The sequence below is a fragment of the Lipotes vexillifer genome, unplaced genomic scaffold (genome assembly GCF_000442215.2).
Source record: "Lipotes vexillifer unplaced genomic scaffold, Lipotes_vexillifer_v1.1 scaffold2030, whole genome shotgun sequence".
Taxonomy (NCBI): Eukaryota; Metazoa; Chordata; class Mammalia; order Artiodactyla; family Lipotidae; genus Lipotes; species Lipotes vexillifer.
The window spans coordinates 671,307-696,361 of record NW_006791849.1 but is presented as its reverse complement, the minus strand read 5'-3'; the positions used below and the strand labels follow the sequence as shown (position 1 = coordinate 696,361).

General features: G+C 42.6%; 1 protein-coding gene across 1 annotated transcript in view; it reads right to left on the bottom strand.

Annotated features, from left to right (window-relative positions):
* Positions 1 to 6,933: 6,933 nt before the first annotated feature.
* Positions 6,934 to 25,055, bottom strand: part of TMEM233 (transmembrane protein 233) — a 30,282-nt gene continuing 12,160 nt past the window's right edge. The window contains exon 2 of the mRNA XM_007464872.1: positions 6,934 to 7,074. Within this exon, the coding sequence (XP_007464934.1) occupies positions 6,934 to 7,074 (141 nt within the window). The remainder of the gene's footprint in view (positions 7,075 to 25,055) is intronic.

Below are 25,055 nucleotides of genomic sequence, written 5' to 3'. Positions count from 1 at the left end.
GCTGATGGACATCTAGGTTGCTTCAAGCTTTCCCCTATTTCGAACGGAGCTTCAACGAACATCATTGCACATCCTTGATTCTCATCCCTAGGCTGCACGTCAGAATCATCTGTAGGTGTAGGGCCCTAAAACCTACCAATGGCCTGCCCTTTCACTGGAGATTCTAACTGAACTGGTCCAGGGTGCGCCCTGGGCATTGGTGATTTTAATGTGTGGGCAGGAGAACTACCGGTTTACATGCCTTTTTCTGTGACACTGAAAAGCAGAGTTGCTGGGTGGGTGGGGCACATACATTTTAAAGTTTGAGAGATACAACCAAATGGATCTCCCAAAAGACTGTCCCAATCTACTGCTCCTCCGACAGTGTGGTATCCAATTCTTCACACTCTCACCCACCTTGACATTATCCATCTTTTAAATTGTTTCAATCTGGCAGACAGAAAAAAAATTTATATATATATATATATATATATATATATATATATATATATGAATATGAATATTTTGTTGTTGCTTTAATTTGTGTTGCCCTGGTTACTGAAGAGGTTGAACATCTTTTTCTTTCCTTTATAAAAATGTCTTTCTTTTAAAAACATTTCTTTATTTGTTTGAACATCTTTTTCATGTTTATTCTGATTTTTTCATCAATGTCCCACCAGCTTACAAACTTTTCAAAGCAAAAATCTGTCCATTGTTAATGACCTTAGGTCTTACTTGTCTTTACTGCAACTTATCTGAACCAACAAAGAAAGCCCTTCTGATCTTCTGGAAACAGGTAATGTTCCCCATTTTTCATCATGGAATCATAAAAATTCTCTGAAGACACATCCTGTGCGAAACAATCACCAAGAAGCCTTACACCAGCCAGTAATACAGGGAATAAGAGAGATTTGCTTTTATGTTTTTGCAAGACCAAGTTCTTGCTTCTTATCCCCCTTGAGATATAGGCTTAAGTATATATGTAAGTAAGTATATGCTTACTTCCCATTCTAATGCAAAGGGAGGATATTTTGAGGCCAGGAAAGGACCTTCCCAGTCTGTTTGTGAGACAGAAGCTTTGCCGTACAGAATGCGTTAACATCTACTAACTCTGAACCTGCTAATGGGAGATGGTCCTGGGATCCTTAAATTTAGAAGTCAAGTTCTTCCTTAATGGAACTCTGGAACATGAAGTCTCTTATTGCTAAGAACGACAAACAAACATTTTTAGTACATGGTGGGAGTGTGCCTAGCTGTTTAGGTACCTACAAGAACACCCAGAGATGTAAGGTCAGTGGAATTGCAATGTATGTGCATTTACAGAAATCAACTATGCATGTTCCTCAAAGAGAAAAAAGCAACTGTTTAAATGGAGCTTCTGGCCAGCAGGTCGCTCGACACTTATGAGTATGAATGGGTACAGGGCTCCCGCTGAGCTCGGAGCGTGGTTCCAGTGTTTAAACATACAACACAAACATCTCTGCTGAATCTGTCACGGGTGAGGCCTGTGCTTTGTGAAACGTGACTACAACAACCTCACTTGCCTGAATCCTCAGACACCAGCAGAAAGTAAAAGTCTGTAGACTTGCTGACGTAGGCTGGGCATGTGAAGAAGCAGGATCAAGAACTGGACGCGGCTGCAGTATTTAAACGTCTCACCTCTGTGATCCATTCCTCCACTTTCCCTAGTAACTTGTGGGCAGCGAACTTTATAACTGCAAGAGACTGCAAGTTTCTGATTCCATTTGGACCAGAACACTTCTCTCCTGACGGCTCAGCATTCTATCCCAAACTGTTGACTATTTTAGTTCAACGATTCCCAGTACTAACGGACCGCATGTCATGCAACTCTTTCTTTGCTCCAAGCACCATGTGGCTCACACAGACAACCTGTAAAATTAGGACGAATGATGGGAAAAGAGATCATATTTGGGGTTACCAGAGGCAGGGGCTGGGGGGAGGGAGAGTTGGATGAAGGTGGTCAAAAGGTACAAACTTCTGGTTATAAGATAAATGAATGCTAGGGATGTGATGTACGATGTGATAAATATAATGAGTGCTGCTGTACGTTACATATAAGAGTGGTTAAGACAGCAAATCTTAAGAGTTCTCATCACAAGGAAAAATATTTTTTCTCTTTCTTTAATTTTGCATTTACATGAGCTGACAGATGTTCACTAAACTTACTGTGGTCACCATTTCATGGTGTATGTAAGTCAAGTCATTACGCTGGACACCTTAAACTTACACAGCGCTATATGTCAATTATATCTTGATAAGACTGGGAGGGAAAAAATTAGGATGAATGAGACTTTTTTATGAGTTTGGGTAAAGAGACTATCATGACCTGGGTCTATTCCGAGAAAGCAAACTACCCGAGATTTCAGTCACTTGAGGGACAAGAGATTGGTTACAGTTTTAAGAAGGATAAGGAATACTTTTTTTGAAAGGCAGAACTTCACCATTTTTAAAAGGCAATAGGTGACTTCAGACAGTTTTTTTTAATGAAACGCAGAAAAGTGACATATTCAAACCTTTCGGTCTTATCTCTAGGGTAGATCTTCTCTAAAGTCAGATTTTCCCAGCCCCTCCAAGGAAGTCCTTGCTGCCTTTTAGATTGCTACAAAAGAGCCTCTCTGCGGGTCGGTCTCCTAGGCTATAAAATGACTCCCATCCTGGGTGGGCCCTGAGTTAGATATAACACGTTAGGATGACAAGTTTGCTGAGGTAAATGAAAACTGACCACTCTGTTAACGGCTGGCTACTGTTAGTGCCTCTGCCTTTTAGATTTGGGAGGGAGAAAGTTTGGTGCTTTCTGATCACCTGCACCAGAGCCCTAGGGCAGGAGAGGGGAGCTTGGAAATGCAGATTCTTGGTCCTTGCTTCTGGCTTTGTGAGTTGGAATCCTCTGAGGTAGGGCTCCGACGATGTCCTCCTCTTTTAAAACTCCCCAGGTAACACTTCTGCAGCCCAAAGCTTGGTAACCTCTGCCTTAGCAATTCCACATTGCCATTCAATTCCTGCAGTAAGCCAGGCTGGAAAATTTTATTTCAAAGGATTACTGAGAAACCGGCCTTGTTACTGGGCTTAACGGAAGATAGAATTGATTTCATTCACTGAGGCCTAGTTTCTTGCTGTCTCTTACACACACACACACACACACACACACACACACACACACACACACACACACACAAAGCCTTTAAATTTGAGTGTCTCCATGGGATTCTAACTCTGGAAGACATTTTTGCTTTCTTTGGTAACACGGAAGAAAAAGTATCTAAAAGGAAGCTGACTGTACAGATGCGGGGAAAATTCTATCCTCACTTTATAGAGTGGGAAATTGAGGCACAGAGAGTTTCATAACATGTCCGGGCAGTCTGGGTGGTGGAACTAGGATTTGAATCCTGCTGCAGGCCAGGCTCTAACAGCTGTGAAACACTTCCCCTCAGGGAGAAGGGGTGGAGAGGGGAATTCCTCTCCTGTCCTTTACTACTACTAACAAAACCTCCATCACAAGCATACAAACATCAATGCTTTATCTCCAGATAAAGCAGATTTATATTAAGAATGGAGAAAGTCCCCATACGTGAAGACTTCTGCGTCCCTAGTAAAACTTCTTGCATGGTGTCTAATAGGCAAACTGAACTCTGAAAGCCAAACTGTCCCCCGGAGACTGCAAAGTAGCTAATGTCCAGGCTGCAGGTACGATTTTTGTGTTTTTTGTTTTGGGCCCTCACCATGTGTTTAAACGATGTCAACTGGATGTCAAAATCTAAAAATCCGGCTTCCCTGGTGGCGCAGTGGTTGAGAGTCTGCCTGCCGATGCAGGGGACGCGGGTTCGGGCCCCGGTCCGGGAAGATCCCACGTGCCGCGGAGCAGCTGGGCCCGGGAGCCATGGCCGCTGAGCCTGCGCGTCTGGAACCTGTGCTCCGCAACGGGAGAGGCCACAACAGTGATAGGCCCGTGTACCGCAAGAAAAAAATCGAAAAATCAGGAGATTTTAAATGAAGACCGAGCTTTTCAATGTCTTCTGGCAAATGGGCCCACGAGATCTGCATTCCAAGTGGTGACAAGTAGCCGGAGCAGAGTGGTGGCTGCTCCCTATATACTGCACTCTCTCCTCGCACCACCGCCCCCACTGCTACCTACTGTCCTGCGACCAAGCTGCTTCATGCGTGGACATTCCCTGCCTAACCCCTGTAGCCCTTTGATTTTGCTACCCTGGGCCCTAACTCATCACATTCTTGTGGTAGGTTGGAACCTCACCGCACCAGCACCATATAAATAATTCTAGAGTTAGCCACAAGGTGAGCGCCGTCCACTGGCCTTTGTTATCGGATGTACTAGAAAGGACGTGCTAGCTTAGGGGCTGTGTGGTGTTTGGCTGAGAACAGTTTCCAGAGCCAGATTATGCCGGGCTTAACACCCGCCTTTACAACTTATTAGCTGTGAGACAGCAGGCAAGTCACTTCACTTCTCTGAGCCTCAGTTTCTTCATCTGCAAAAATGGGGATAATACTACCTACTTCATGGGGTTGCTGTGAGGACTCGGTGAGGGTTAATTCATATAAGAGCTTAGAACAGTATCTGGCATATGGTAAGTTCTATGTCAGTGTCAGCTGCTATTATTATAACCACTTAGCTCAAACACCGATCTGGGCAGTATGTATTTTCACAAGTCCCCAGAAGTCAGGCCAGGACTTGGCCTCGTTCCCCTGGAACACCGTCCTTTGAGCTTGGCTCATATGTACAAAGCCTTGGACTCTATTTAGTAGCATTTTAAACTCTGATGTCCTCCCCCAGTCATGTTGATAACCGTAGTAAATAATAGAATAAATGGTTTGTATTTTTTCTGTACTACTAAGGAACAGATGCCAACCTATACACATTCTCATCAGCCTTCACAACAGCTTTATTAAATGGGTACTACTATAATCCCCAGTTGACAGAGGAAGAAACTCAAGTTGTGAAAGGTAAGCAGTTGGCTGATGGTCTCACCGTAAGTAAGTGGTAAAGGGGGTACTTGTGTCCAGGAAGTCTGGTCCCAAACCCGCACCATTAACTCCACAGCTCACAGCCCTGTGCTCACACACACAAGCACATTACGCTTTCCTTAAGAGGAAAGTTGGTGTGTTCACATCTATCTTTCAACTGTCTTTTCCTTCATAAGCCAACATCATCAATTTGCCATCTTGCAGGCAAGAAAGTTTGAGGTTCCTTTGATATTTTAGTGTCCTTTTCTCCTCTCTTTGGCCAAAGCCATCTATTTTTTTCCTTTATGACTCTTTGTATTTTGACATCTCCCCCCTCCATCCAACTGCCCGATTGCTCATGGATTTGGCTTGCCTGTTAGGAAGCTGACCTACTGTGACATCCACTATACTCTTGGTTGCCAAGGTGGGGTTGGCTGACCTGGCAGGCTAAAGGGCGTGCCGCTTCTCTCTTATCCACCCAGTGGGCCCTTCCGGAAACCAAGTCACAAAGACTGATCTTCTCAGCTTGAGGGAAATGGTGTAGGAGGAACAGTGCTGCTCTGACAGAAGAGTGAAAGGATTTCTGAGTTCTTAACTGTTTTGCTAGGAGTTGTTACACAGGGAGACAGAGATGAATCTGTACTTGCCATTTCCAGGTCTTGGTTGTCCATCACACTACCTTGCCCTCTGGCAAACCTCTGATGGAAAGTATCATTGATTCTAGCAGATGGAGCCCATCTCAGCTGGTTGGAGAAATCAGAATAAATTTGTCCAAATCCAGAGAGAAACATCAACAGCACCCATCTCCTTATGAGATGAGAGCTCACTGAAAATACCAAACATCTGTGGAGACCCTCCTGCTCTTAAACTAAGAACAGTTAGGCTAGTTGGATGCAATGTCATGTAGCAAATCATTTAGCAGATTAGATGCTAAGGCAGAGCAAGTAATAACCTAAATATTCCACTTACTGCCCTACAGCTCTCACTCTCTTACAGTTTGGTCGAACTATGTGACTGGTGTTAGCCAATCAATTATGAGCCTAAGTGACATGTGTCACTCCAGGGCTGAGGCAGTGAAAACCCACGTGGGATTCTCTGGTTTTTCTGTCCCCTGTCTTAGCTTGAGAAGCCCTCATGCTCTAGATCAGAGGTTGGAGAACTATGGCCCATGGGCCAGCTCCCTGTTTTTATAAATAAAGTTTTATCGAACACAGCCACACCCATCCATTTACAGATTGGATATGGCTGCTTCTGTGCTAAAATGGCAGAGCTAAGTAGTTGCGACTGAGATGCTGACAGTGGCCTAAAATATTTACTATCTGGCCCTTTAAAGGAAAAGTTTGTTGATTCCTGTTTTAGATAGAGCAGCTACAAGATGGTGGAGTTTCAGATAGCCTGGACCCTGAGTGACTGTGTGGAAGAGAGACCTTCCGCAAACCTACAAGGCCCATGGAACAGCAGTGAGGAAAAATCAAAACCCTTTTGTTTGGGATTGTTTGTTACTAAGCACTATCTAACCTATCCTAGTTGATTCCAGTGGACATTCAAGAAAAGGCATTTTAGGGGACTTCCCTGGTGGTCCAGTGGCTAAGACTCCGTGTTCCCAATGCAGGGGGCCTGGGTTCCATCCCTGGTCGGGGAACTAGATCACACATGCTGCATCTAAGAGATCACATACTACAACTAAAGATCCCGCATGCTGCAACTAAAAGATCCCACATGCCGCAACTAAGAGTTCACATGCCATAACTAAAGATCCCGCATGCTGCAACTAAAAGATCCCGCATGCCGCAGCTAAAGATCCCACATGCTGCAACTAAGAGTTCACATGCCATAACTAAAGATCCTGCATGCTGCAGCTAAAGATCCCACGTGCCGCAACTAAGACCTGGTGCAGCCAAATATGTAAATTTAAAAAAATAAATTAAAACAAAAAAGAAAAGACATTTTACATTGGGAGGGATTTAAAAAGCCTACTTACTTTCGTGCGAAGTGAACTGCACAAGAAATAGCAATGATGAGAAGGCCAATAATGATGGAGGCGAAGGCCACCCACTTGGCATTCCTCCCAAGCCGCTTGGATCCTTCGATGTCTCCATCATTGTAGCTGTTCAGAGACTGGAGGACACAAGGGAAGAGCTGGTGATGACAAGCCACAGGGAAAGATATGGCTTCCCAGGCTGATCTGAGCAGATGGCATGGTTACCACTTCCTCCAGGAAGTCTTCCCTGAACTCCCAGTCTCAGTTAACTTCCTCTTCTGTACTTCCTGATTACTTTCATCTTAATATTTACCGTGGCATATTGAACAGACTGATTTGGTCTCTCCCATTAAGTGCTTTGTGGGCAGGGACCATTCCATGTTGTTCAGCACAGTATACCAGTGCCCAGTGCAATATCTGTCACGTAGAAGATACCCGATAAATATCTGTATGATGAAAGGATGAATGGGTATATCTGTCTCATCCACTAGAAGAGGGGTTTGCAAACTATGGCCCATAGGCCAAATCCAGCCTGCTGTTTTTATAAATGAAGTCTGTATGGAATGCAGTCACAACCACTTGTTTACTATTGTCTGTAGCTGCTTTTATGTTACAACACTGGAGTTGAGTAGCTGGGACAGAGTGCATACTGTCTACCAAATCCTAAAATATTTACTAGTTGGTCTATGACAGAAAAAGACTGCCCGTTCCTACACAAGAAGGTCAGGGACATTGGCTGAACTGTTCACCTCTTTGCCCAAGCCAAGCTGCCATTCATCTGGCACCTACTCATACAGCTTTCCCAGCTGTTAAAATATTGGAATACTTTGGTACTGGTTGGTAAATAGCAGCTACCCGGCCCCAATGTCCCAGCCATCCTGGCCTCTCCTCTGAGTTACCCCAGGCTTCCCCATGATCCAGCAACTGCAGGGTATCACTGGGCTCAGCAGATTATCCTTGTGCAAAGGCCCAGAATCAGATTCTGTGCCCCTTTGAGCAATGTCTGGGCCATGGCAGGGACTCAAGAAATATGTATTGGCTGAATGGGTGAATGGATACATCCATTTTCCTACAGAATATGAGTTCATTGAGGGCATCTTGGAGTCCCAGGCAAAGTAGAGGTGCTCAGAGAATCCTTGCTGCTGAGCTGGAGGCCAGATGCCATTCTTCTCTCTTATAATAAGCTCTCTTTATCGTAACTCCCATTGCTGAGAATTCCCCAAAAGTCACGCTGCAGCCGAAATAAGACTGGAAATATGCATTTATGAGTTAGGGACAGAGTGACCTGATCCATGCCATGAACTGTAGGTTTCCGTGGGAACTCTATTCTTGATCCTGAAAGCTCAGCACTTCAGTAATAATCACCCTTCTTCGTCAACTATTAAGGGGAATGAGGCAAATGCAGACAATTACAAGCCAGAGAAACACCCAGTATACCACAGAGCTTTCTGCTTCCCGGACCTTCCATTAATTCTCGGACCCGCGGTCACCTTAGTCAGCAACAGGCTGGGAGACTCGCCTTTCCCAGCAAGTCTTGCTTTTAGGCCTCTTGTGTGAATGGGAGAGTGAGAACTTGCAACGATGCCAGGGACTCTGCCAGCAGGGTGAGCTCCAGAATCCTGTACCCTGAATTCTTGGAGTTCTTAACTCTGGGTGCCCATTAGAAACGCTTGGATACTATATTTTAAAAAAAATACAGATAGCTGGGCCCTATTCTGCAGACACTCTGATTTAACTGGCGCAGGAACCAGACACCAGTTTTTTTTAAATTGTGGTAAAATGTGCCTAACATAAAATTTACCATTTTGGGTGTACAGTTCAGTGGCACTAAGTACATTCACACTGTTGTGCGAACATCACCATAATCAGTCGTCTCAAACTGAAACTCTGCATTCAATTCAACACCTACTCCTCATTCTTCCCACCCTCCAGCCCCTGGCAACTAGCATTTTATGTTGTCTCTATAGATCTGACTACAATAGGGACATTATATGAGTGGAGTCATAGAATATTTGTCTTTTTATGCTTATTGCAATTAGCATAATGTCCTCAAGGTTCATCCATGTGGTAGCATGTGTCAGAATTTCCTTCCTTTTTAAGGCTAACATTCCATTTTACGGATAGAGCACATTTTGTTTATCTACTTATTCATTGATGGATACTTGGGTTGCTGCCACAGTATTTGGCAGTCTCAGGATTGAAAAGCTTTGGTCTAGCCAGCTATCCTTAACATCCTGCAAGGTCAAGATGCTTACCACCTTAAGATTTAACCCAAGGAAGTGTGTCACAGAGTATGGGCTCTAAACGCAGAGAGATCTGAGTTCAAATTCCATGTCTTATCAGCTGTGAGAATTAGAGCAAATAATCAAGCTTTCTAAGCCTCGGCGTCCTCATCTGTAAGTTGGGAGCAATAGTAATACCACCTCCTTCATATGAGAGGTGCTAATGAGTTAATGCATGCAAAGTGGTTAGCATCGGTCCAGGACATAATATACGCTCAATACATGTTACATTTTATTGTGAATTGCCACTGCCTGTTTTATTTTTCTTCTAAAGCTGAGATCCTTGGTGTGCGACAGAATCATCTGGGCTACTTATGAGAATTACAGGTGATCAATCTCTACCCCTTGACAGAATAGAATCTGGGGACCCAAGTTTGGGAAACTTTGTTTTAGAGGCTTCACAATCAAAGTCAGTGCATAGAATCCTAGAACCCCAAATTGTGAGTTCATGATCAGTTTTAAATTATGTAGATTCAGACCCTCCCAAAATGATCATTATTCTACCATGCTACCTTGGAAAACCCAGTTTTCAGGTTAGTTCTGGTGATGTTTGTGTTTTGCTGTAACCAGAGAAAAAATAATGAGACACCCCCCGCCCAGCTCCCCACAAACATTGTCAACTCTTGGCTGTTTGGATGAAAAAACAGTTTCATGTTCTCAACAGCAGTGACAACGAAAGTGGGAAGAACAGCCAATGTGTGCCATGTTGAAGGGTACGTCTACATCTGTGCACTGCCCATGAGCACAGGTGAGATGAGGCTACCCAGGCCACTTGACTTGTCTGCTGCAGGTCAGAAGAGTCATGCTGGTGCCTGGCTAAGGGGGATTTGAGTGCAAGACATGAGCGAATCCTGCCCAACCTTCATCACCTGTTGCCAGTCTGGCATCTTGTATGTGACCCTCCTCTCTGCAGTTCACCATCCCTCTGGGGCTCATAAGGGAGATGTTGAGTCATTCCAGGAATGGGTCCATGGTTAGCTTGAAAAACAGACGAAAAGCCTCTTTCAGTATTAACTGTGGACTCTTTTCTCCCCAGGAGTCCTCTAATGAATCCGTTTCTTCCTCTGGTTCTTGAAGAAGGGGATGCCCATGGGTAAATCTGCTGGGTAGATGTAAGGATATGGGGGGAGGGATGAGGGTGGGATATTTTAGAACTCCCAGATTTCTACTCTAAAGGACTTCACTGGTGTGGGGCTTGGGATTCTGGGTCATCACCTAACAATGAAGCAGGAAAGAATTAATCACCCCCCCTCCCCAATTCATTGGCTGTAATTCTTTTCTCTCCCAACTGGAATTGCATATTAAGTGTCTCCTGGCAGATGCTACAGACTTAAGTGGTAGAAAATGCATGGTTTATAAATCTTTTTCTGAAGAGCTTTAAAAGCAAACTATCCCATCTGCTGTGGAAGAACTAGAAAGAAACAAGGGATGGCTTCAATATTTAAAATTTATATGATCTTCTTAGTTCTTTCACAAATTATGAATGAAATTTGTGAACATGTAAAGCATTCAAATGCTACAGAAACATATACAGTAAATAGTAAGCTTTTCTCCCAATTCTATTTCCCAAAGATAACAGTGTGGTACATTTGCTTCTAGATTTTTTTCCCATGAATAATATGAAAGGAAAACAACTGACACTTTCTCCTGTTTTCATGATCACTAAGCACATCATGTATCACAGTCATGAGAAAGAAATAGCAATTTGTATCCTGAGATTAAACCAACAACAACAGGTGAGTCTATCTAGCCCGCATCCCTCTGATACTGAAACCTTGAGTATTTCCCCATAATCTTGGCAAAGAATTTCATCCTTGCCTTTTGCTATGTGGATGCCTAAACACAGGTCACTTCTTTTGTGGATATGTAACCTTTTGAGAAAGATACTGTTCTTCTTTGTTTTTTAATCATGAACAGATTAATGTAAAACTTGGTAACCTTGGCAATTTTGCATTTGTTTCCTTTACATACTTGTGCTGTGCTTTTTATTTGGCTGGCTGGTCATTTTGAGGCTGGACTTCCTTGTATTTCTTTTCAAATAAAATTTTTTCTTTTCTAGTTGCTTTGGCCTGTGAGTTTTTCTTTGACAAAATGATAGTAACAGATAACATTTATTAAGCATTTATTATGTACCAGACACTGTGTTAAATACTTTTCAAGGGTTATCTCATTAGTCCTCATAACAAGCCAGTGAGGCAGATGCTTTGTTTTCATTTTACTGATGGGAAAACTGAGGCACAGAGAAGTTAAAATGATTTGCCCAAAGTCACGTAGCTAGTTTGGTTCTCTCTCTCTCTCAGAGTTTTTCATTTTTTCCTTTTCCTCTTAGTTAAAAATGTGAATAGTATTTTACTATACTTGTTCTGAAAGTTGCTTTTTTCCACTTGTTATAGGGTGGGCGGCTTTCCAAGCTAGTGCTTCTGGGTCTATCTCATTCCTGTTTTCTTTCCCCAGTCATGATTTAAAGTATATTGGTAAACTCCCTAATGTTGCATTATCCTTGATTCTTGGGGAAAATCTTAATTTGTCATGATGCATTTTTGGTGGGTAACTTTTTGTTTTCAAACAATTTCAAACTTTCAGAAAAGTTGCAAGTACAGTTGTCTCATTCTTTTTAATGGGTTTGTAGCAGTCACTTAAATGGTCACACCTCACCAAAAGACATTTCAGTTATTTAAAGTTTGTGGCAATTACATAATATGCTGCAGTGGACACCCTCATTCATATTTTTTGTACACATTTGAGCCTCTTAGGATGGATTCCTAGGAAGGGGATTACAGAGTCAAAGGGGAGATGTATTTACATTTGGAGACATAGTCAAATCGCATTGCAAAAAAGCTATATAAATTTATATTCCCACTAACAGTATTTAAGTGTCCTTTCCTCCACAACCTTGCTAACACTGTATATTATCAATCTATTTTTGCCATTTTAACAGGTGAAAAAGAATCTCTAAATAACATTTCTTGATTAATAATGAAACTAAGTCAAATTCACACTTCCACTCAAATGTCACCTCCTGAGAGAAGCCTTCTCAGATCAGTTTATTTAAAACTCTCCCTGGTGACTAATACAGTGCCTGGAGGTCAGTAAATACTTGTTGAATTAACAAATGTATGTATGGATGTTTATTTGTCAAATGTATTTCTTCTTGATGAATTTTATACTTGTAACTTTTGTCTAGTTTTCTATTGGTTTGTCTTCTTATTGATTTGCAGGAACTTTTTATATATTATAGGTCAGCACTGTACAAAAGAAATATAATGGGGGCCACATATGTAATTTAAAATTTGCTGGTAGCCACATTAAAAAGGCAAACTTGGGCTTCCCTGGTGGCGCAGTGGTTGAGAGTCCACCTGTGGGGATGGGAGGTGTTCTTCCTGAAGGTACTCACATCGTCCTGCTAGATGAGGGCAGTTCTGGGACGAATCGGCAATGGGTCACGTGCACAGGGGCAGAAACATGGCTGGACCTTCTGTATTCCAGTCAGCTGTCTGACTTGGGGCGATGGCAGTGGTTCTCCATCCTGATGGTGCCCTGAAACCCCTGACACTTTTTAAAGACATTACTGCTGAGCCCCCAACCCAGAGCTTACGACTGCCTTGATGTGAGTGGAACTAGAACACTGGTATTTGTGAAAGGTTCTCGGGTGTGTGCTGTGAGGCCAGGGTAGAGGACCAGTGGGCTAATGAAACCAGTTATCCATCTAGCAGCTATTGTGACCTGGGAACAACTAAAGGGACACAAGTTCAGTTGAAAACAGATCTGACCTCTTAGCCTAGTCTCTCTCCTAGACACAGGTAGGAGGGGAAGGCAGCTTTTGAGAGAGATGAGCTTGAACTTACAGACAGGCAGACAGAAGGCAAAGAACTAATTTGTTAAAGAAAAAAAATTCCTATAAGTGACATCTGATACACTTAATACAAACTCAATGGTCAATTTTACTGCTGTTTCCCACAAGTAAGGCAATACTTAGTCTCCAAAGAACAGAGCTCCAATATCTGGTCACTTTCTTAAAATTCTCAAGGAAAAGATTTTAAGTATATTTGAAAAGAGCTTCTACAAAAATGTGAATCTCTCACATACACAAGAGTAGACAACCTAAAAAAGGCACTACTAATGATGAGAGAGATATATATATATATATATTTTTTTTTTTTTTTAAATAAATTTATTTATTTATTTTTGGTTGCATCGGGTCTTCTTTGCTGCATGCGGGCTTTCTCTAGTTGCAGCGAGCAGGGGCTACTCTTCGTTGAGGTGTGCGGGTTTCTCATTGCGGTGGCTTCTCTTGTGGAGCACAGCATGCGGGCTTCAGTAGTTATGGCACATGGACTCAGTAGTTGTGGCTCGAGGGCTCTAGAGAGCAGGGTCAGTAGTTGTGGTGCATGGGCTTAGTTGCTCCTCAGCATGTGGGATCTTCCCAGACAAGGGTTTGAACCCATGTCCCCTGCATTGGCAGGTGGATTCTTAACCATTGTGCCACTGGGGAAGTCCCCAATGATAATATTTTAAGTAACCATAGTACTTTGTCAAAACCAGGAAACTGACATTGGTATGATATTATTAACTCAGTTATAGACCTTATTCAGATTTCACCAGTTTTCACATGTACTCCTTTTTTATTTTTTGGTGTGTGTATTGTTCTATGAAATTTTGTCCCATGTGGATTGGAGTGACCATCACCACAAAGAAATTCTCTCATGGAAGGTGTGGAGAAAAGGGAATCCTCCTGCATTGTTGGTGGAAATGTAAGTTGGTATAGCCACTATGGAAAACAGTATGGAGGTTCCTCAGAAAACTAAAAATGGAATTACCATATGGTCTAGCAATTCCACTCCTGGGCATATATCCAGACAAAACTATAATTCCAAAAAGATACATGCACCCCTAAGTTCATAGCAGCACTATTCACAACAGCCAAAATGTAGAAACAACGTAAATGTCCATTGACAGATGAATGGATAAAGAAGATGCGGCATACACACACACAGACACACACACACACACACACAATGGAATATTACTCAGCCATAAGAAAGAACAAAATAATGCCATTTGCAGCAACATGGATGGACCTAGAGAATATCATACTAAGCGAAGTAAGTCAGAAAGAGAAAGACAAATACCATATGATATCACTTACAGGTGTTATCTAAAATATGACACAAATGAACCCATCTATGAAGTAGAAACAGACTCACAGACATGGAGAACAGACTGTGGTTGCAAAGGCGGAAGGGGTTTGGAGAGGGATGGAGTGAGAGGCTGGGGTGAGCAGATGTGAGCTATTACACACAGAATGGATAAACAACAAGGTCCTGCTGTATAGAACAGGGAACTATATTCAATATCCCATGATAAACCATAATGGAAAAGAATATTAAAAAAGAATGTATATATATGTACGTGTGTGTATATATATGTATAACTGAGTCACTTTGCTGCACAGCAGAAATTAACACGACATTCTAAATCAACTAGACTTCAACTAAAAAAAAAAGAAATTCTCTCGTTACCCTTTGTAAGTCACACCCTCTCTCCATGTCCATGTTCATTGTCTTTTAACTTAGATTTGTGGCATTTGGATATTGCCCAGAGTTCCTTTCCAAGCTGTGAGACTTCCTTATAATTTCATAAACCGATGACCCTTATTTTAAGGTGCTAGGTAGCAATTCGCTGTCTCTGTTCACCCTGCAAAGTATGTTAAAAAGAACCTTTAGAGGGACTTCCCTGGTGGTGCAGTGGTTAAGAATCCACCCGCCAATGCAGAGGACAAGGGTTTCAGCCCTGGTTGGGGAAGATCCCACATGCTGCGGAGCAACTAGGCCCATGCGCCACAACTACTGAGCCTGCGCTCTAGAGCCCGGAGCCACAACTACGGGCCTGGGGCCTGTGCTCCGCAACAGGAGAAGCCACCGCAGTAAGAAGCCCGTGTACCGCAACGAAGAGTGGCCCCCGCTCGCCGCAACTAGAGAAAGCCTGCACACAGCAACGAAGACCCAACACAGCCAAAAAATAAATAAATAAATAAATTTATTGATTTAAAAAAAAAAATGAAGGACCTTTAGATTCTTTCCAGTTTTTTTCTTCCACTGCGAGTCAAATGAACGTTTCTCAGCATGTAGAACAAAAGGGCTGTCCTCAAACATTTTATAAGGTGCTCGAGTCCCCAGTGGTGCCTTTTCCCTTTTCTGTGAGCCTAGGCTTGTGCTGGCAGAATATAAGTCATTACAAAACCTAAAAAGAGCTTCCAGGTCTTGGTCAGCTGCCTCGAGCCAGCAAAGGTCACACTTGGACAGAAAAGTGGGCAAGTTCCTTTCTCCTGTAGTAAATACTAGTGACGTCATGCTCACTGCATCTAGTAATTTCAAGCTTATTTATACGTCCCTTCCCTGGATGGACACATGATACGCAAACACCCTGGCAGGAAAGTTGTTCAGGAGCCAGAAATGAGGGAGACTGTCTCCATGCCCAATCTCAGGAAGACTGCAGCAGGGACCAGCAAGACTGTGTTGTGCGGCCATGCAGCCAAGCCTCCTGGCTACCTGTCAGAATGTACAGGTAATTTCCGGCATCCACACTTCCAAGGAGACACCCAGAATAACCCCGTAAATTGTGGTAACTGGAGTTGAACACCAATGGGTCCAGTGTTCTGGGAATTTGTGGCACTTTACATCAATGATACAGCTGCTCTCTTGTCCTGAGCCAGGAAAATATGGAAGGTACTTTGTCTATTCCCTCTGGTCTTTACAGCAGAACTCTTGCTGCATTCCACATGATGATACCAGCTGAGACAGCATCACCTATGGGGTGGCTGCCAGGTGAAGATTTGAATTGAAACTCTCTCAAGTTATACTTTTTATATTCCCTATATTGGTGGCTGTACCTTAGAATTGCCTATGTCCCAAAAATGCCCATAAAAATTCCTATGCCCAAGCTCCATCCCAGATCAACTAAATTAGGATCTCTGGGGATAAGACTCCAGAATCAGTACTTTTTGGAAAGTTTCTCAGGTCATTGTGAGAAGAGTTGAGAACCACTATCCTGATGGACAGCCATTCACTCATTCACTGAAAAACTACTTATTAAGTGCCAAATATGTGCCAGGCACTGTTCCCTGCCCTCATGGAGCTTACATTATGGTAAAGACTGAAAATAAATACTCAAACATGCAAATAAACAAGATTACAGAATATTACTAAGGTAAGAAAAATGGGGTGGTGGGAGGAAGGGAGGGAGAGAGAGAGGAAGGAACATGAGATGAGGCTGGAGGTTAAGCCAGGGGCTATGATAGTTACAATAATGAATTATCATGCTAAAATAATAGATAATATTTATGGAGTGCTTATCCTGTGCCAGGCCCTGACCTAATCACTTTATATGCATCATATAATTGCACCTTCACAGTAACCTCACGGGAGCAAAACGTTTTATCTTCCATTTTACAGATGAGAACACTGAGACTCAGAGAGAGGGAAGCAAATAATGTTTCTGTTGTCAAAGGCAACTTGCTAAGGGGCTACAAACTTAAGCAAAAGACAGTAAATTCACTGACAAAGCCCTTACAATAACTGCTTCATTATGTCCCCAAAACCCAAGAGCTAGATTTAATGCATTATTGATAACCCAGCACCAGATCGCTGACTTGATTCTAATTTAATAAAAAGTTGGCCAGTGACTAAAAAACTGGAGCAAATATATCTCTCATCTGAGCTACTGATCTCTCTGACAAAAACTCATTCATTTTCTTTGTTTTTTTCTAACACCAAACATGCTCAGAATTTCCACGTTCACCCTCAAATAAAACTAGCCCCCAAACACCAAATAATAACAATGGAAGACATTATCAGTTATTTTTTATTTTGGCTTCCTGGTCATTATGGATTTGGTAAATTAATGCACGTAGGTGCTTAGACCAGTGGTTGGGAAATAATACCAATAAGTATGAGCTATTATATTGATACTATGATGTCATATGCCAACTGAGGAAGATGAAAACAAATGAGCTATTAAATATACTTTGGTAGAGTCCACATCCCCTTGCCCAATTGCTCTCCTTCATGATTTTTCCCAGTGTTAAGAAAAAAAGACCTCAATAAAAATCAACAGTTCCACCATTAAGTCCCCTTCCTCCTTGGTGTGGCACAGAAGGTACATTTCTGTCACTTGGGACAGGTAGCAGAGTGACGCCTTAGCAGTCAGTGACACCTTAGTGGAAAGTGGCTTTTCTGGAAAGCTCCTGATAGTTGATAGCATGTGAGGGGATGGGACTGGAAGCTCTGAGTGGCCTCCCATCGTTGGCTGCCCTTGCCCCTGGGGAGAGACTCATATTCTTTCTCAATTGTGGCCTTCCAAGCCCTCCAAGGCCTGGCCCGTGGCATGCTTCTCCAGCCTCTTCTGGAGCCCTCTTCCCTGCTCACCCCCTACCTCCTTCCTGGCCCTGGTCCTCGCCTAGGTTATTTGCTCTGCTTGGAGCTCTCTTCCCTGTCCGTCCCATGTGGCCAATGTCTGCTCATTCTTCCTGTCTCAGCTTACAGGTCAACTTCCTCAGGGCAGCCTTCTCAGGTCACCCCCCCATCCTAAGTAGGTCCCTTGACCTAGGCTCTGACTCAGCCCTGGTCTGTTTCCTTCTGGAAAAGGACAATCAAAATGGAGTTGGTATTGCCAAGAGAGCTCTCAAGGCCACTAAGAAAGTGTGACTTATGCACATCTCAGCCTGGATGGAATCTGAACTTTGACCACTTATGTCTTTTTTTTTTTTAACAGACATGCAGTTTATTTAATCTTTCTACCTCCTTTGCATTTGAATTATTTCATAATATTACTTGTTTAACCATATCCAGGTCAATTATCATTCTTCTGAGAACAAAGACATAATCAACATAAACAACGCATAATGCCCTATTTCTTAATGTTGTTTGCTAATATAATACCTTTTCTCAAAGAAGGTGATTTTTTTTTTTGACATCTTTATTGGAGTATAATTGCTTTACAATGGTGTGCTAGTTTCTGCTTTATAACAAAGTGAATCAGTTATACATATACATATGTTCCCATATCTCTTCCCTCTTGCATCTCCCTCCCTCCCACCCTCCCTAACCCACCCCTCTAGGTGGTCACAAAGCACCGAGCTGATCTCCCTGTGCTATGCGGCTGCTTCTCACTAGCTATCAGTTTCTTTACATTTGGTAGTGTATATATATGTCCATGCCACTCTCTCACTCTGTCACAGCTTACCCTTCCCCTTCCCCATATCCTCAAGTCCATTCTCTAGTAGGTCTGCGTCTTTATTCCCATCTTGCCCCTAGGTTCTTCATGACCTTTTTTTTTTTTTTTTAGATTCCATATATATGTGTTAGAATACGGTATTTGTTTTTCTCTTTCTGACTTACTTCACTCTGTATGACAGACTCTAGGTCCATCCACCTCACTACAAATAACTCAATTTCATTTCTTTTTATGCCTGAGTAATATTCCATTGTATATATGTGCCACATCTTCTTTATCCATTCATCTGCTGATGGACACTTAGGTTGCTTCCATGTCCTGGCTATTGTAAACAGAGCTGCAATGAACATTGTGGTACATGACTCCTTTTGAATTATGGTTTCAAAGAAGGTGATTTTTTAAAAAAAAAAATTTTTTTTTAATTTTTATTGGAGCATAGTTGATTTACAATATTGTGTTAGTTTCAGGTGTACAGCACAGTGAATCAGTTCCACATAGACATATATCCACTCTTCTTTAGACTCAACCACTTACATCTTAATGTAGCATCCAGAACATCTGCCTGCTGTTCCAGAAACTCCAGATACTTATCAGACACTTACCCTAAAATAACTCATGTCAGTCCATCCCTTCAGGACAAGCTCTTTCCTTTCTTGAGTCAGAATCAATCATAATTCCTGCCAGACAACTTTAACAGCCTTGTGGCTTTTGCCTTTATAAGCCCCTGACTCTTTCTCTTCCCTGGAACATTCTTTCAGTTCCATCTGAATCTATGTCTCCTGAATTGCAATTCCTAACATCCCAATGAACTCTTTGCTTATTCGCAGGCTTCCGCGTTTTCTTGGTCAACAGCTCTCGGTGTGACTCACGGTTATTGACTCTCTTGCTTATTGACCTGAGTGTGTGTTACCCTGAGCTCCATGAGGGCAGACACCACGTCTCTCTTTACTCAGCACTCCATTTCTAGTCCCTAATGGAGGGCGCTTAGGGTTCCTTTAATTCCCTTATATGAGGTCAGAAAACCAAACAAATCCACAAGCAAAGCAGACAGACACCAAAACAAAACAATCGACAAGCATAACTTTCTGACCAACCAAGACGACCTGTTATTTAGGTACTGGCAGAACAAAGGGTAAACTGAGTCACCTAACTTTCTGTGTCAGAGTTCCGAAGGGTGGGCTTCTGCCTTAGAATGGCAGACACGGGTTTGCTGTCTGAATGACCAGAAGAAAGAATTTTTGGCTCGAGGTCAAGCACTCATAAAGGAATTTTAGTTCTTTAGCCTTTACTTCATAGGCCAGAGTCACTGGTGATTTTTCACTTAAATGGAACCTACCCTCCCAACATTTGTATGCGTGTATGTGAATTGTGCTCTGCCCAATTTTATTACAGACGTTATACAACAGATATATGGATCTTTAATAGGGTAGCAGCTGAACCCAAAGGAGAATAAAGCCTTGGAAGGATGGATCTGAGCCTCAGTTTTCCCTCACTTGCAAAATGGGGATAATAGTACCTACAACACAGGTTGGTGGTGAGACTTAACTGAGATGAGTATAAAAGGGCCCAGCATTATCTCACGTAATTCTGAAAACAATGCAAAGAGGTCTGCGTTAACATTCCTGTTGTAGAGGTGGGAAAACCTAGACCCAGAGAAATTAGGTGAAGGGATAGAGCTGGGATCTGAACCCAGGAGTTGAGTACAGAGCCTGAACCCTCACAGTGTCTGCCTTTGAATCTACTGCCAGTCTAGTGTTCACATTGCAAGGCAAAGGAGAGAAAGGCTACAAGCAAAAAAGGAAGGGTTTCGCTAAAAACTTTGCAACACGCAGATAGTTCCCTCCAACAACCGTCACAGAGCAAGTGAAAGAAACAAGGCCCAGACCACCCACTAAAAGAGGAGAAAATATTTGCAAGTTAGATATCTGATAAGGGACTTGTATCCAGAATATATAAAGAACTCTTACAACTTAACAATAAAAAGACAAACAATTAAAAATGGGCAAAGAATCTGAATAAACATTTCTCCAAATAAGATATACAAACAGCCAACAGCCACATGAAAAGATGCTCAATCTCATCAATCATCAGGAAAATGCAAATCTAAACCACAAAAGATACCTACTAGGTTGGCTAGAATAACGAAGACAGGCGATGACAAGTATTACTGAGGATGTAGAGAAACTGGAAGCTTCATACATTGCTGGTGGGAATGTAAAATGGTGCAGCTGCTTTCGAAAAAAAAAAGCAACTGACAGTTCCTCAAAAAGTTAAGCACAGAGTTACTCTATGCCCTGACAATTCCACTCCTAGGTATATACCCAAGAAAATGGAAAGCCTGTGTTCACACAAAAGTTGTACACGAATATTCAGAGCAGCATTATTTATAACAGCCCCCCAAATGGAATACTCAAATGTCCTTGTTTCTTTTAAAATTTACTAGCCCAAGCCCAAACCCTGTTCAGATGCTTTACTAACTGAATACCCAAAGCCTAAGTTTGTCCTGTCGCTTCTTTACAAATTTATTGTTTCTTTGTCTGAAAGGTATAAAAGCTGCCTACCTTGGCCACTTATTTGGTCCCATTTCTAGAGAACTCTGTGTGCACAAATTAAAATTTGTTTCTTTTTCTCCTGTTTATCTGTCTTGTGTCAATTTTATTATTAGTCCAGCCACAGGAACTCAAGAGGGGTCGAGGGGGAAAATTTCCCCTCCCTAAGCCAAACATGAAAGATCACATAATGTACGATTCTATTTACATGAAATATCCACAATAACTAAATTCACAGAGACAGAAAATAGATTAGTGCTTGCCAGGATCTAGGAGGACAAGGGAGTGGGGAGTGACTGCTAATGGGAATGGGATTTCTTTTAGGGGTGGTAAAAATGTATTGGAATTAAATAGTGGTGATGATTGCACCATCTCGTGAATATACTGATACCAAAACCCACTAAGTTGTACACTGCTTTGTTTTTAAAGAAACAAGACCAAGTGATAGAGCTTTTGCACATTGAGGGCTCCGGTGGATCAATGACGGAGCCCAAAGAAACTGGCAGGATCTGGCAAGAGATGGTGGCAGGGCTTAGAATCAGCATGGGGGTGTGTGGCGGTTACCCCAGAGCCCACCGCAAGCAGCAGCCAGGCCTGCATGTGTTAATGGCAGATTAGACTTTTGTGTGAGCATGTGAGAAACATCTCCTAGAAATATGGAAAGAAATTCTGTGGGGAGTTGATTTAGCAGGGAGGGATAAAAACCAGTGAATCCTGGGCTATTGTGTATAAATGTAAGCTCCATTTAAATGCACAGGTCATTAATGCCCAGGGAAACTGGGATCCAGACAAAAACAGATCGTATTTCAGGGACCAAATTAACTTTGAGTAATTGTTCTAATTTGGAATGCCGGTCGAAGTAAGAGTAAACCAAGAATTGATGCTAAATCTGGGAGCAGGCTGGCTTGAGACCAAAGCAAAGTAATGGTCTGTTAAGAGCTCTTGTGTGACATCTCACTGGATAACAGATCCCTACCTTTCTATTTTTTTTAATTTGCAGTATGCGGGCCTCTCACTGTTGTGGGCTCTCCCGCTGCGGAGCACAGGCTGCAGACACGCAGGCTCAGGGGCCATGGCTCACGGGCCCAGCAGCTCCGCGGCATGTGGGATCTTCCCGGACCGGGGCACAAACCCGCGTCCCCTGCATCGGCAGGCGGACTCTCAACCACTGCGCCACCAGGGAAGCCCCCTACCTTTCTATTTTGTGGCCTATTCTGGGATTCCTTCCTGGGGGAGTTAAATCCATTTTAAGTGGATGACATAGATGTCACAGCATATGTCCCTGGAACACACAAAGCTTATTCCACCCCAGGGCCTTTGCACCTCCTGGCTCCATCCAGGTCCTTCCATGGCTGGCTAGTTCTTATCCTTTAGTCTTTGCCCATTACCCTTTCTAAAGTAGGTTTTCTTCACCACCTGCCCTCACTAATCCTTCTCTCATACTTCCCTGTTTATTCTCTTCACAGCGCTTATCACTCTGAAACGACCTCGTTTATGTGCTAACTTGTGTATGGTCTGTCTTCCCCGACTCGTAAGTTGCCAAATAGCTGAGACTTTGACTGTCCCATTCGACAAGCAGGGGAAGCCTGTGGTTGTCCTGTGCTGCCCATGGAGGATTGGGTAATTCTGCCCAGTTTGGGGGCAGAGTAGATCCCTTTGGTTGTGAGTCTGAAGCCACATGCTCCAAACACCTCCTCTGTTTTATTTCCTGTGTTTTATTACTTAAGTGGTTAAGAATTCTTGAGGGGAAGCAGAGTGTTTAATTTGCTGACCTAACATGTAGACTGCTTCTAGTCACGAGAACCTGTTAGCTCACAGATGTCCAGAGTGTCAGCTGTATTTATCTACCTGGTCACCACAGTGTCTGGTACATAGTAAGTGTACAAAAACTGTTGAATGAATGAATGTGTGAGAATCCCCATTCCCTGCTTTCTACCCTTGAGAAATGTCAGCTGAAAATTTCCCAGGTCCTGTGCCACCTTCTCTAAGGGAACTGAGCACACTCAAGGGATGCTTCTTTGTGTTGACTTAAATCTCTCCTCCCTCGTCTGAATTCCTTCTCCCAGCTTTTCTCTTTGAACTTGAGAGCTAACTGCCATGCAATCGGCTTCCTACCATGGTGGCAGGGGCGAGGAACGGCCATAAATGGAAGAGAAGCCAGGCTTTCTCTGTCTTTGGCAATGCAGATGTCTGTTTGCCACATCCTGCCTCCTCTGTTTTCCTTCTCATTGATAATGGGTCTTGGACTTTGCCACAATCAAGCACAGATGTGGAAGAGATTTTTTGGGGGGGGTTCATGGGATGTTTGAAGTGATGGAGACATCCTCTCTGGTGTCTGCCATCTCCTTCTGTTGGCAGATCCTTACTGAGGAGATAGTGTGGCTCAAGGGAAAATATTATGAACCACATGTCCTTCAAAAGCACAAAGAACTCAACTCAGGAGCATCAGGGGCCTTCTAAGTGGATGAGAGAACAAACAAATGGGCTTAACTATGGAAAGCAGTATGGAGGTTCTTGAAAAAAATTAAAAACAGAACTACCACATGATATAGCAATTCCACCCGTGCGTATATATTCAAAGGAAATGAAAACAGGGTCTTGAAGAGATATCTGCACTCCCATGTTTATTGCAGCATTATCCGCAAAAGCCAAGATATGGAAGCAACCTAAGGGACCATCAATAGGTGAATGGATAAAGATGTGGTATATATATATATACACATACAATGGAATACTACACAGCCACGAGAAAGAAGGAAATCCTGCCATTTGCAACAACATGGATGGACCTTGAGGACATTAGGCTAAGTGAGATAAGTCAGACAGAGAAAGACAAATACTGTATGATATCACTTATATGTGGAATCTAAAAAAGCCAAAGTCACAAAAACAGAGAGTAGAGCGGTGGTTACTAGGGGCTGGAAGCTGGGGATCTGGGGAGATGTTAAGTGTACAGATTTGCAACTAGTAGATAAATAAGTCCTGGGGATCTAATCACAGTATTGTGATTATAGACAATACTGTATTATAAACATCAAACTTCTAAATATCAAAGAGACTAGGTCTTAATTATTCCCACCATGAAAAAAGAAAAGATAATGATGTGACATAATATAGGTGTTAGCTAATGCCATGATGGCAATCGTATTGCAATACATAAATGTATCATATCAAAATGTTATACACGTCAAACTTACACAAAATTACATGCCAATTATATCTGAATTTTAAAAAAAAAGTGGGCTTATATTAGTGGAGGTGAGCTTCTGCTTAGGTAAAACCCCAGTAAAATCAGACCCAAAACAACAAAACTGCTGATATTTTCTAACCATTTCCTTTGGGCAGAAACTGTGCTAAGCTGTGCTTTCTCTATCCTTAGAGATTTTCAAGACTAGAACAAAACATCAGAATAAAATAGCATTTGTCTTGACTGAGCTACAGAGCTGACCATTTCAGCTTGATACGAACGTATGGGGCTTCCCTGGTGGCGCAGTGGTTGAGAATCTGCCTGCCGATGCAGGGGACACGGGTTCGAGCCCTGGTCTCGGAAGATCCCACATGCCGCGGAGCAACTAGGCCTGTGAGCCGCAACTACTGAGCCTGCGCGTCTGGAGCCTGTGCTCCGCAACAAGAAAGGCCGCGATAGTGAGAGGCCCGCGCACCGCGATGACTAGTGGCCCCCGCTTGCTGCAACTGGAGAAAGCCCTCGCACAGGAACGAAGACCCGACACAGCCAAAAATAAATAAATAAACAAACCAATGAACCGACATTAAAAAAAAAAGAACGTATGATGTAGAAGCAGGAGCACCCTGCAAGGTGAAGGGTTCACTTATCTGCCACTTACCCCTCCTTCCTTCTTGCTGAAGATTTTTATTGTCTTTAGAAAAATCCTTATTTCTGACTAGAAATGAAGTCTAAACATTTATTATAGAACAATTGGAAAATAGTAAAAACTTATTGTAGTAAAATCTGAAGTTAAAATAGCCAAGATTTACCAAGTACTTTGCATATATTATCCTATTGCATTCACAGGGCAACCCCTTGGAGGTAGGTGA